Source organism: Oreochromis niloticus, linkage group LG10, assembly GCF_001858045.2.
Source record: "Oreochromis niloticus isolate F11D_XX linkage group LG10, O_niloticus_UMD_NMBU, whole genome shotgun sequence".
NCBI lineage: Eukaryota > Metazoa > Chordata > Actinopteri > Cichliformes > Cichlidae > Oreochromis > Oreochromis niloticus.
Genome location: NC_031975.2, coordinates 24,754,434 through 24,768,317, shown reverse-complemented (window position 1 = coordinate 24,768,317; position 13,884 = coordinate 24,754,434). Strand labels below are relative to the sequence as shown.

Below are 13,884 nucleotides of genomic sequence, written 5' to 3'. Positions count from 1 at the left end.
TCCATACAGGTTTCATCTTGTTTACAAAGATAGCTAAAAACATTGTTGATCGGGGAAGGAGAGCCTCATGAGTCGGCCTCGTGGTTTGCATCGACATCATGGATTTAACTAAAATGGGTATGATCCAGCTTCAGAACCCCAACCACCCCAATTCCCTGCTGCAGAAGGCCAACCAGATGCGTCTGGCTGGAACTCTGTGCGACGTGGTCATCATGGTAGACAGCCAAGAGTTTCACGCTCACAGGACTGTGCTAGCCTGCACCAGCAAAATGTTTGAAATCCTCTTTCACCGCAGCAGCCAGCATTATACCCTGGACTTTCTATCACCAAAGACTTTTCAGCAGATTTTGGAGTATGCTTACACTGCCACGCTCCAGGCCAAGGTGGAGGACTTGGATGACCTTCTGTATGCAGCCGAGATACTTGAGATTGAGTACTTAGAAGAGCAATGCCTGAAGATCCTGGAAACCATCCAGTCCTCAGATGAAAATGATGCTGAGGTCAACGCTAACGATGGAAGCACAGAGGAGGACGATGAGCGCAAAGGTCACAATGGAGCCAAAAACTCAAAAAAGCATTCCATGGGGAGCCCCTATCTGTCAGGTACACAGCAAGTCTCTAACATGCCCGGGGTCGTCGACCAGAGTCCCTCCGTCTCCACTTCGTTCGGTGTCTCTACCCTGAGTCCCACCAAAGCTGCTGTGGACAGTCTGATGAGCATCGGCCAGTCTCTGCTCCAGCAGGGCTTTGGTGGTGAACAACTAGTTCATGGCAACTCCACCCAACTGATGACTGAGATCAAGACTGAGATGATGCAAGTAGATATGGGCGGCAATGGCCACGAAAGCCCACAGAACATGGAGTCCAGTGCCTCCAGCAATGGAGAACGAAGTGGGGAGGACAGGAACAGAGATGGTCCCGGAACGCCAACCAGGAGCAGCGTGATCACCAGTGCCCGTGAGCTGCATTACGTCCGTGATGAAGGCATGGGCGACTCTCAAGCTGAAGTCAGTCAGATGGGGGTGGAAGCAATGGCTGGAATGACTGAGAAACATCTGGCCTCTCTCTACTCCTTACCTGTCAATCATAAATCAGATGCCATGATGTCCATGCCAGTATCCATGGCGTCCGCTCTGCCCATGTCCCCAGCCCTGGCTATGTCTATGGACTTCAGTGCCTATGGGGGACTCCTGCCTCAGAGTTTCATCCAGAGAGAATTCTTCAGCAAGCTTGGGGAGCTGGCAGTGGGCATGAAACCAGACGGCAGGAACCAGCATGAACGTTGCAATGTTTGCGGTGCAGAGCTACCAGATAATGAAGCTGTGGAGCAGCACAGGTAAGACAACTTTTCTTCTAAGTATAGTCGCTTAAAAAAAAAATTAAAAAATTGTTTTACTCTTGAAATTTGTGGCCCTTTTTTAGCATTTCAACTACCCTTAATTTGACTGAAATTTTGAATGTTTATTTATGGATTCTTGATGTGCATCAGAATGTGAAAGTCTTAAGTCACTTGGCTTCATTTTACTAATTCATGATTCACATAGTAACATAATTCCTATTGTCAATAATTTAAAGTGGACAGCTTTTTGCTCTGAAATTATGAGAACTAGCAAAAGTAACATCCTTTTATAATCACAGAAACCTTAGTTTTGTGTGGCTGACAGCTCAAACTTGGAGATTTGCTCCTTCAGTAACTACCAGGCCTGTCCAGGTGACCGCCGAAGGAGTGCTGTCTTAACATTGTCCAAGACCATTAGTCACACCTTACAAGATGTGGGCGGCAGCTATCACACACACTTACCAAAGTGGAACCCCCTCATCCTGGAACCAATTCCCCTCCCCTTTCCCATAACTGCACAAGGGGGGCCTTTATTAGCTTGATAATTGGAGTAGACGGTCAGCCCAGGAAATGAGTGCTGAACCTGCGCTTTGAGACAAGGAGGTAGCTCTTGGACAGGAGAGTGACAGTAAACCAGAAAAAAAAAGGTTTTGCCCCGAAACCTCACTTAAATTACTGAAAGTTTTTCAAATCTCTATATCCCTTTTTTCTGACATAATACCCTGCTCAATTTTATATATTTTCACTGGATTTCTGTCATATTTGGATTGACCCTGGTTGAGTGCAAGCAAACTGAATATTAATCTTGCATGACTTCTCTCTTGTGCTGTCGTAATGTTTAAGAAATTTTACCTTCTCACCCTGCAGTGTTTGCTTGAATCAATGCAAAGGAATGCACAGTGGTTAAAGTTCACCGGAGGATTTGAACCTTATCACCCGTCCCATCATTCTTGAGCTGGTATCTTGGCATACATGGCTAAGCAGTGAAGTGATTCAGTCCAGACTTTCAAGTTAAAAAAATATAACCGAATAGGTTTGACTCGATGAAAGACATACAGGAAGTCACAGTGTATATATTTGTGTGGCCTTCATGATTAGAGCTAATTTTTCATTAAGTTAAAGAGGATTTTTGCTTTGACTCATATGACACGTGTCTAAAAATCATAAGGACAGAACAAGAAGTGGATTGTAGGTATATGATCAGTTCATCCTAAGCAGGCTTTTACAGCCACTTAAAAAAAAAAGCACAATAGCCTCTGCTTTAGATGCATTATGTAGCCGAACTGCGTTAACGGACAGGCTACGCTCGTCTCTGTCTTGAGAAAAAGTGTGGCGTGTGAAATGGTTGCCTGTGTTTCAAGAGGAATTTCATCAATTCGCTCAAGCTGGGAAATCTTGTATCAAAGGAGATTTCCAAACCGTTTCATGCATTGATCTCGCCGCCTCACCCCATAGCATACTAATGGGTTAATTTACACTGGTTGATACACCGACACGACACTGTTTAATATTGTATGTGCTGTCCTGACAGCCTCCTGAAGTGTAGAAATCAAACATTGCATCATCTGCTGTCTGCTCTGCCATTTTGACATGAAAGGTCCGCTTCGCCTGTGATGCTTGATAATTCAGACGCTTGTCGTGTCCTCACAAACTCCACTGTGGGTCATTTGATATCATATCAAGTCCCCGCTTCTTTTTTTCCCCCTTTTCTTTATTTATTGCTTATTTTTTTATGGCTATCCTGTCACACTTCTTAATCGTCCTGATGGGTATGCAAGATGTTTTATTTCAGACAAGTGGAGTCGTGTTCCCTCTGACTAATTACGCATCATTCCCCCGGAGCAACTGTGTCAGGGTCAGCTCTGCCTCTGCAACAAACGCGTAAAAAAGTTGGCAAAGTTCACTTAGGTGCGGGCAGGTCAAGTCAAACATGAGTCTAATTGTTTCCAGATGTGGCACAGGTCAGTGGTGTGAGGTGTCAATGTGGGCTTCTATGTTTAAATGAATGCACCGAAAAGTGCCCACTTCCTGTATAAATCTAGTTTCTGCAACCTTTCATAAAAACACTGAATTCATTATGTATTGGCAAAACAAGTGTAAGGAGTTGCTTATTGACTGTGGAAACATTTAAGCAGCAGAGATGCTACCTTGATATTAGGTTAATGAACGCCTTATAATGTACATCAGTTTAGAATAAATTATTATAATTGGAGGGAAAAAGCTTATATTGAATGTTATGTCAGAAGTAGATTTTTGCCTGCTTTTTCTGATATGATAGCTGATCAATTAACTTTACTTTAGTCAATCATTAAAGGAATTAGTCTATCTTAAGATAACTATAGATATTTGAGGATTTTGCCTTCTTTGAACTACTTTATAAGTAGTGTTATCTGTATTTTACCTTGGGTATTGTAATAGCACTGATGTTGAAAGTTTAACTTATCGTGCAAACAAAAATGAGCTTTATGAAAGGTTTACTCTGACTTTTAAGTGCCTGAGTTTCCTTGTATTTAATCTAAGTCTATCTGACCATGGCAACTTTTCCCCTCCACCTCCCCTCCAGCAGGCCACCAGCTCACGTCCCCACTGACAAGCCCTAGATTTATTTCTTAAAGGAAGCCCACGGTGTGCATTGTTGGGGCTTTAGGCAGACAGGATTACAGCAATATTTTAGTAACCCTTGCACTGAGAAAATAATCAACACAGGAAGGGCCTGAGTGATTATTTAGAAAACAAATGCATGATGCAGGGGGCTAATTCTGCAGAGGCAGGGGAAAGGGGGGGGGGAAGCCTCCTCTGCTTGGTATTCCAAACACAGCATCCAATTCACGGGAACTAGCCTTGGGTTTATCTCTTTCACTTAATCGTCCATTCTCATGCAAATGATTGACCCTCGCTGTAATGTACATCACATAAGTGAAAAAAAAGAGCCTGTTTGAAAGGAGCTTTTCCAGCATATAGCCGTTAAACATTACTGATAACTATCAATGCTATAACAGTGTCTTTTCATAGTACAGCCTGGGTTTATTTTTGGAGGGGCACAGGGGCGATGAATGAACGGGATAAGTCAATGAATTCCTGTTTGTCTTCTCTGTTTTCGCTCCTGTTATTTTTATTATTGATGGTAGTGTTTGGGGCAGAGGCTGGCAGCGGTGGAAATAATCACCCTCGCATTAACCTCCGCACGCGCGCACACTTGTGTTCATTACTTTTCACATACACTCCCCTCAGCAGTAGCAGGCAGCGCTCACTCTTCCATTTCCTCCTCTTTTGTGGCAAAGGGGACGGAGGGCGCTCTAATACCCCAGGCCGCAGGTGTTTAAACAGCAGGCCCAAGGCCCTTATCTGTGCATATCAGAGTGGGACAGATAACCCTTGGCGCTCCTTCTTAGTAAACCAAGAGCAGATTGAGTTCAGATAGCGGTCCAATGCATTTGTTGCAGGTGATAACAATGTATGCACATACACACACGTATGTAACCTGCACACCAAGGGGAAGCTGTTGGAAGGTATAGATGTTGTTTCCTTACAGAATGACATTCGGTTGCTTTGGTCACTAGCAACAATTAACCACCACCCCCATCCCCAATGAGCTCCGATAAGCATAAAGGATGCCTGCAAGACAGTCGATGGGACTCAATGGTACCAAATGTCAAAAAATAAATACTTACACCTGTTTCTTGACAACAAAAACACACTTTTTTTGTAAATACAGTTAATTTTTCTTTTTTCCCCACTCCGCACTTCGCCAATTTTTCCAGTTGTAACTGTCCAGGTTAGGGTTTACAAGAATCCGCGTGATGGCATCCAGTGATGACAACCACTGACAAAAATATAAATCGAACAGCATGCAGATGTGGGGATGCACCAAAATAAACCCCAAATCCTATGCCTTTATAAGAAGAAGCCATTTACTGTGGCAGTCACTAACTACCATTAAGTGACTGAGGCTGGGATTTTATATTGCATATTGATGTGTGAAGCAAAATGGCAAAAGCCAAAGTCCCTTATGGTGTAGTCATGTTGTTATGGTTAGATAAAGTTATTTGAATACATAAAAAAAAAAAAAACGTAAAAGCATTTAAAATTAAAATATAACTATTAACTTTTTAATTAACTTTTTAAAAATATTTTGCCATAACGAAAAATATTTATATGCACAGCCGACACAAAGTGAAGGAAGTGCCATGTTCTTATCCCCATTTTTCGCCCCCAAAATTGGGTCTTTTTAACTATTGGGATCTTTGTGATTGGAGGTCAAACTGACAATTCAGAAACACGGAATAACATCCTCTGTGATATAATCGACGATCCAGTCATAGTTTCACTCATGGTGATTGATAGTGCCTGTCATAAAATTGCAGTGTTTTGGACAGTTGTAAAAATCTAGCTAGCCAAGTTCACAAAAGGACCTGTCAAAAATTTCAAACCAGCACAGCACTGCGCTCTATTTTGCAACCACAGCAGTTGTAGCTTACTGTGGTAGCCAACTACCTCGGGCCATGTCATTTTAACTCTCACGATTAGATATATTATTATTATCTCATAAGTTTCATAGCTCTTATTTCTTTTAGCAGCTAAACTGAAGACTCTACAGCACTGAGCAGTGTTGTTCTTTCGACATACAACAAAACCACAAGGTTCTGATGCCGTAAGAAATCTGTCTGTGCCGATCAAAGTGCATAACCTCACAAACAGAGAGTGTGTGAATGAAAATTAGACTGTTGCTGCTGTTTGAGAGGTGACATCCGGTATAGTTTGTGCAAAATCCCCAGACAGCAGTCCAGAGTGTTTGTTGACCTCAAAATAAGAGCCCTTCTGTATCCTACTCATCTTAAGTGTAAAAAGTAGGGGAAAAAATCGACATGTGCTAACAATACAGGATAAATATCTGTGCTTTGAAGTAGGTAGTCAGATATTTGCTTCATTGTCACAGTCTTACTTACTGAATACAGTATGTCGCCTTTGATCTTAAATAAGAATGACTAAGAGAGCAGCAGACTTTTGATTCTAACCTGTAAAACTGTGCAAGCATTTTCCTGCTTCCTGAAAGTAGCTGGGCAACAAAGCATCCATTACATGGCAGTGGATTACCCTCTATTTGAAATCACTCAGTGAGTTAAGTCTCCCCTGCTTGCACTCAGAGGTACAGTACATGTTGGTGTAATAATCCAATAGCACAAAAAGCCTCACTCAACGAAAAACACCTCTCCAAGAAACACCTAAGCCACAGACAACAGCAGAGGGCTTATTCAAGTCTGGCTGCCACATCATTTCCCTTTTATCCTCGCACAGGTGCTTTCTTTTTTTGCCCCTATTGGAGGTGCGGTGTTTGTTTGTGCCCCTAAGGAACTGCCGCTTTGACCAGGCCCATGGTGATAGCCAGAGCCGAGGCAGCTGCTGGCTGAGTCCCAATTATAGACAGGCTTTAAAAGGCTCTGGTTGAACCGTAAAGATTTACACCGCCATCGCTGTGATCTCAGATCTGGGCTCTGTCCTCACTGTCAGGATAGGGAGATGTATCGATTAAAGACTTAACTCAGGGGGCTACATCTTGTGGAATATACTACACGCACACAAGCGTGCAGATCAAGCGTCTTATTGTCGTACACTGTGATGTCATCAGGTGGCAAAGGAAAACTGTCTTTTTAGAGAGGGGAGAAAAAAGATGCTTTTTTGGAAACTGTGTGGTGGTGGTAAGAAATAAGATAAGTCAGAGAAGGGCAGCACCAAGATAGGAGTTGAGGGATACCAATATGCAGACAGTGGCTGTGGCAATGGAGGGAGGCGATCTAATCAAGCAGCAGATTAGATCGCCTTCCTCCCTGAGATAAGAGTGGAGGGAGGTGCTTGTGCAATAAAAGTTAGCAGCTTGACTCGGTGTGACCAGCTGCCTCTGTGTGGCTAACAGCGCTCAGCAGACGTGGCCTTTGCTGATGCGGTCTGGCATGGAGTGCTATGAAACAAATACACTGAGGCCCCTGTCTTTTGTCTATGTGGGGGAACTTGTGGTTTGGAGAGAGGGTTAATGATAACATACTGTACTCTAAGTTGGCCTTCTTTGTGCCCATGCAAGCATGTGGATTTTTTTTCTTTTTCTTTTTTGAGAGGCCAGGGTGGGGACTCAAGGGTAGTGCTAATTGCTGCTAGTTATCAGGTGACACGCAAATGCGTTATCACCCCTAACTTCCCGATGTGTATCTCTAGTCCCAGAAGCTGCAGTGCGAGTGTTGGCAGGCGGAGAGGCTATGGCACATAGGCTATGTGTAAATTACCGCACAGATAAATGCGTAAGCAGAGTTTCTCTATTTTACAATCTTAAATTAGACTTAAAAGTCTGCACCTCTTGGCAGACTTTTCTTACTGTATTAAGGTCCATGCATCATTGTCAGCTTTCCCATTAAATGAGAAAAAGTCAATAGAATTAGAATGATCTGGCCTTAAAGCTCAGTGGGTTTTAGTTCTGGTTCATGGAGCCCTTCCTCTGTTCTCCTGGACCTGAACGCTGTGGGTTCTAATCCCATCGATATCCCATTAGCATCCCCTCTCCGGGTCCCCGCCACATGAAAGAAGATGTGCCGGTTCCCTCTCTCTGATTCTATCACTCTGGCGGACCGTAGGGAGGACGGCCACAATGAGTAAATGTGCTGAAGCCAAAGGGCCAACCCAAGTGTGCTCACAAATGTCCTGTGAGTGTGCGTCTGTGTGTATGTGTGTGAAATAGCTGCCACCGCCACCTCGGAGGCCCCCTAGCCTCCCTGGGAAGTATCAAACCGGAGCCCTTCGCAGCTTCAAGCGAGAGAGCTACTAATTAGCCTCTTTGTTGCCACTTGAATGGTTTGCCAGAGATTGGCAAGGGGCCCCAATGGAGTGATACCAGCACACTAAGAAGCTGGTCATAAAAATTACCCCCCATTCTCTCCACCATCACCTGTCACAAAGGAGCTCTCAGGTAGGAAAATGAGGCCAGAACAGCACAACGTGAGCTTTTTATCCTTCTCTTTAGAGACTGACGGATGATGTTTGCTCAACAGGTTGATTCTGGGTTCGCGCTAGCTATCTGCTCATAAGCTGGGAGGGCGAGGCCACATATAATTGCAACAGCTTTAATGTTATTGATAGCATAAGCTCAGCCTTCGCCTCTTTAAATTGCTGAGTGAGAAGTCGAGTTAACATTGAGTAGCAAATCGATATGCAAAATCGGATTATTTTAGAAGTGCTGCTGATGTAAGCCAGGTTATTGGCTTGTTTAAGTGAAAGCACAACCACTTTTCTCTATAGGTAAAAAAAAAGAAAGTGTGGGTGAGTTTCACAAATAAGTACCCCGAACAAGAACTAATATGGCATAAAGAACCAGCTTAAATCAATACTTTGCACAAAAGAGTTGTTTGCTACAAGAACATTATCAGATTTTATGGGTTATGAGAGTTATTTGTTTTCTTAGTGTTCCTTGAGACAGTTATCCAAACAAAAGTTAATAGTTCCATACTCCCCAATTTATGCTGTAGTATTAAAATACATCAACCCCCCCGAAAGTTATTTATTTCAACACACTAATTGGAAGAAGGAGAATTTGAGTAAATAATGTTAGAGGTGGTGCTTTTTATGATTTATGATCATTGATTAACCTCTAAAAAACATTATTACTATAATAATTTACATTGAGTATTTCTTCACGGGTTTGTAAGGAATCTCAGCCCTGACCCTGAACCTTAAATAAGAGGCTACAAGAGTTAAATATTTTCTTAAAAGTTGTATTACTAAGGATGAATGTGATTATGTTATAACAAAGCAGCCTGTCTGACTGTCAGACTATTCAAAACGCTCTCCGATCCATACTTCTGCCAACTGACATGCTGCTCGGTGAGCGCCGTGGCAGGAGTGCAATGAATGTCAAGGCGACTTGCAGCTTTAGCCCTGACCGACACATTTTAAGCTCCGCTGTAATCCAGGAGGGATCAGTTGGGTAAATCATGGCATAAAGCTTAAAACCATAATTGATTTATGTATTTGCTGACCGAAGACGCCCAGAGAGATTAACGGAGGGAGAGAGCCGATGATGGATATGCCGACCCCCTCGTGCAGCCTGCGTGCTAGGTGGGGGGATGAATTCAATTGAAGGGAGATTTGTCAGCTTGAAAAGGAAGAATGTCTAAAAACAGAGTGAGAGTCTGAGAATAGTCGCACTGGAGTTGCATTTGAAACATCAATCTGCATGTAAGTGTCTGCATTTTTTTTTTTTTTTGCCAGCTTTAGCAGCTGATTAAATTAAACTTGTCCCAGAATAGGCTTGGTGTGATCAGTAAGATTTGATTAGCCTCCAATTCATTCACATATTTTAATGTTGTCCTGATAAGTGCTGAAGCACATGATAGCCACTGTAGAAATATTATCATGTCATGAATCCAATTTTTTTTCGAGAAATTAGAAAATTTCTCATGTTAATTTTTCTGTTACTTTAACTGTTATATTTAAAATCAAATGTAAATATTTTTTTTTCCTTAAGGCAGCCAAATTATTCTTCATTTAATATTACTCTAATTTAATATTCCTGTCACAGCCAACAGTATTTTTACTGATTACATGACCTTGGTGTGATAGCCGCTGTTACCCACTATTGATTCATTTTTATACATTTATAAAAATGACAATAAGGATATATAGTATGTAACTCTATGTAGCATTTACAATCCTGTGCTGATCATAGGCATGTCTTCGTAAAAAGACATCATCAATCTCACATTAATTGGCATTATAATTTCCAGATTGTCACTGATGAGCTACTTGACACTCATTTAATTGGTCAGATGGCGACCCTGGTGTAGCCAGCACATGAATTTCTCTGACACCTTATGAATCCTCTCTTTCTTGTTTACTGCCCGACTGTCAGACATCTCCAAGGTCTTTCTTGACCATTTCCAGATTGTTTCGTGTTTGTCTGTTTGTCCCTGGGCCCCGAAAGGCGAGAGTGGGATAGTAAAAAGAAGGAGGGAGAAAAAAAAAAGCCATTCCATTTCCTGGACTGATCGCTGAAGCGGATTGCTCTGACATGTCATGACTCAAACAGCATCATTTCTGCCACTCCTGTCTCGGTGCTGACCTTACAAATGATGCTGTAGGCTCCCGCCATATGCCATTAAGCATGCTGTAAAACAGGATGGGGTTTTATCCCCCTTCAAACGTGCAACAGCACGCGCGCACCCCCCCGCAGCTTTCACTCTCTGTTCTCACCTCTCGGAAACCAAAAAGGAGATTACAGGAGTGTTTTTCTCTCTCATAGTTTTGTCCATATACTTTTTTTTTTCTCCTCTTCCATTCCCAGCTTGTGTTTTATTGCCTCCTGTGAGTGTTGGTCTGAGGCAAGGAGCTGAAGCTTCCCTAACAGGTGTTTGGGTGCTTATCACACACGTCTGTGCCCTTATCTCTAGCCCTCAGCTTCCTGCATCCTCTCTCTTGCATGCCTCAGAGTGGGGATATATTTCACTTAGCCTCTGACCCAAAACCTTCCTCTCTATCTCTTTGGGTCTCTCTTCCTCCTTCGCTCGCTTGCTCTTGCTCTCTCTCTCTCTCTCTCTCTCTCTCTCTCTCTCTCTCTCTCTCTCTCTCACACACACTCACACACACACACACACACACACACACACACACACACACACACACACACACACACACACACACACTGAGAAGGGCTTACTAGCTGATAGACGAAACGAAACTGTGAAGACATTTCATCATTTTAACGCAACTTGACTTTCTTTGATCATTTCGTTTTCTTCATATTAATCATAGCCCGCAGTATGCTCCAAAAATTGAAGATTCTTGGGAATAAGTAAGAGTGCAGCAACAATTACTTTAATTATCAGCATCTCTTCTTGTTTATTTTCTGTAATAGTTGATCAGCGGTGAAGGATGTGAGATGTCAAAAAATGGTGAAGAATTCCAGCTTTTAGTTGTTTCTATTTGCATGTTTTGTTAATTACAAAAAAATTGTGTTGCCCCACCAAAATCAAATGGTATCCTCGAACTGACATAGGCTGTTATAGAGAGGGAGAAAAAACACTTGAATTACAGCGTAAATGTTTTAGTGGCTTTGGCACAGGGGCAGCTTTGATGTTGTTCAGACCCGTGAGTTTGATGCAGCATTTTGTCAGAGTGATTGGTCTCAGGCTTTAGCCCTGCCTCCACATTCCCTCCATCCTTCCCTACTCCCAAGTCCCACACAGGGACAAAGGCTAAAGTGTCTGTGGGATGGGGTTGTGATGGTGGTTTGGAGGGGGTTGACCCCATCCAAGGACCTGACAGGGGCCCTTCTTTTTTTTTTTTCTTTTTCCATAATCCCCATTCTGAGTGGGTACAGAGGGGAGAGAACCCACACTCTAACACCCATGAGAGACTCTATTGTGAGTAGCAGGCTCTGTTACAGTAGGACGGATGCAGGGGTCTAAGGCCCAGATAAACGCTGGGGTCAGCCAGGCCCCCGTTATTTACAGTAGGCCCTTTCATTGGCCGCCTGAAACAGGAGCCTGTGGTGGAGGTGGTGGCGGCGGGGCTTCAGGGGACGATCACTGTTTGTGCTCAGCCAGGCCTCCACTATAGGTCAAAGAGCACAGGGAGGGGGGGGGGTCCACAGGGGTTACAGACCTGACTTTTGTCTGTGCGTTGGGGGAGTTGCTGCTTCATCGAGGAGAAGAAAAGGTGTTGGGGGTGGGAAGGGTTGTGTCCGTCCAAAAAAGCCAGCAAAGATGACTTCCATGAACACTTTTCTATAATGTGACATAACTAGATTTAGAGCTGAAGGAAAAAAGAGCAAAACTGTGTCAAAGGTATGTTTATAATGTGTGTACATTTGTTTCATACATTACATTTCTTATACAACAAAGTCAGGCACTGTACACGAAGCTTAATAATTCTAAGATCAAGGAATTATTTTTATTTATTTTACATTATTTCAATACGATTGGATTAAAGTGTAGATATTTTTGCACAACAATATGTAAGTTAGTATTTAAATAATTGCTGTACGATGAGGTTATCACAACAATTAATTCTGCCCCAGAACTAACAGTTTTAGAGTCTTCATTATTTCAAACTGCAGTTTAGTTGAAAATTTTTTCATGTCTTCTGCGCTGAAGATATTGTTAGTACCAACTCAAACTGGCATTTATATTTCAGGTTTTACTTTATTTTAGGCAATGATTATTTTATTTTTGATGTCATTCTTTCAAAAACTAATCAATTAATATGTTTTGAAGTTTCTCAGATTATTAAAAACATGTTTATTTTTGCCCATTTTATTTATGGACAATAATAGCACTTTGCTGGAAAACAAGATGAAATTCTGCAGAACTGTCCAACACAAAGAGCAATGGCAGCAGTATGAAAGCAAAATATATATATATATATTTTTTTTTTTTTTTAATTGTTTTTGCCAGGTGAAAAAAGCCTGAAAATTCAGCACCGTCACAAATAACCGCATGCCTGTTTCAATTGTCCTGCAGTGACTCGGTGACCTACATAAGCGCAGCTAAAAACACGTCCTGCTATAGAAGGTAAAGAAACATAGCCTTTAAAAGAAAACAAAGGTGTTAGCTACTTGCTGTAAACCGATGCTTCAGATTTAGTTAGGTCATCTTCATTGTCCCGTGACATTCAGTGCTCTGTAATAATCCCTTTTTTGTGACAAATCCAAAGTCCAAATGGTCAAAGCAAGTCTCCTCTACACTTAAAATAGTTGCTGTCAAGTGCATTTATTAACCTTAATCTGATGCGATCCATTACCAACCTAATTCCTGTTTGCTGTCTGTCATTAAGAAATGAGAACTTGCCAATGTCCAACATGGCACGAGAAAGTAAACTGGTACCATCTGCCAGAAGACTCGGGCGTAATCTTACCATAATCTTAGTGTCAACCTTCCACGTTATGAGGCTAGGATGGAGGGAAAGCTGAGCGGAGACATACAATAAGGACAGCCGTCTCTCAGGCATTCATTTGGCGGAACAGATTTAGTTATTTTTTCTTGGACAAAGACAGGAGGGGTTAAAGGTCAGCAGGCGAGAACTTTACAGATGAAGTGGGGTGTGGTGGGGGTGTGTAGAAGTTTTATTTGACCCTGCACCTCTCACCCCTATTGTCCTGTAAGAACACAATAGGTTCTGTCAAACTCAAGCGGTCAGCGTTTCGGCCAAGCCTGCTGAGCCACAGAAGTGCAATCAGAGATTTTAAATATGGCTGAAGGACGCTAGCGATGACCAGTCAGGAGACAAAGACAAAGAAGAGATTTGTCTTCTCAAAAGTATTTTTCTGACATGTAAGAAAGAACATTTGTGAGTGTTTAATATTTGTTTTACTACAGTATGACTACTCTGCAACATTTATTGAAACATTGGTAATTAATAGTTTCACATTCCTATTTTGCATATAGAAATGTAATGGGTGATAAAAATGAGGTATTACGAATGAGAAAGCTGTAATACATGATTAAAACATCCCGTGAAAATGCATCAGTATTCCATAATCAAATAATGTGACACATGAGAATTGTTCC

The 13,884-nt window shown here is 42.2% G+C and overlaps 1 protein-coding gene across 1 annotated transcript in view; it reads left to right on the top strand.

Moving 5' to 3' along the window:
* The window catches only part of zbtb16a (zinc finger and BTB domain containing 16a), a 140,376-nt gene that overhangs the window by 3,276 nt on the left and 123,216 nt on the right, over positions 1–13,884 (top strand). The window contains exon 2 of the mRNA XM_019363783.2: positions 10–1,336. Coding sequence (XP_019219328.1) covers positions 99–1,336 — 1,238 coding nt within the window. The 5' untranslated portion in view covers positions 10–98. The remainder of the gene's footprint in view (positions 1–9; positions 1,337–13,884) is intronic.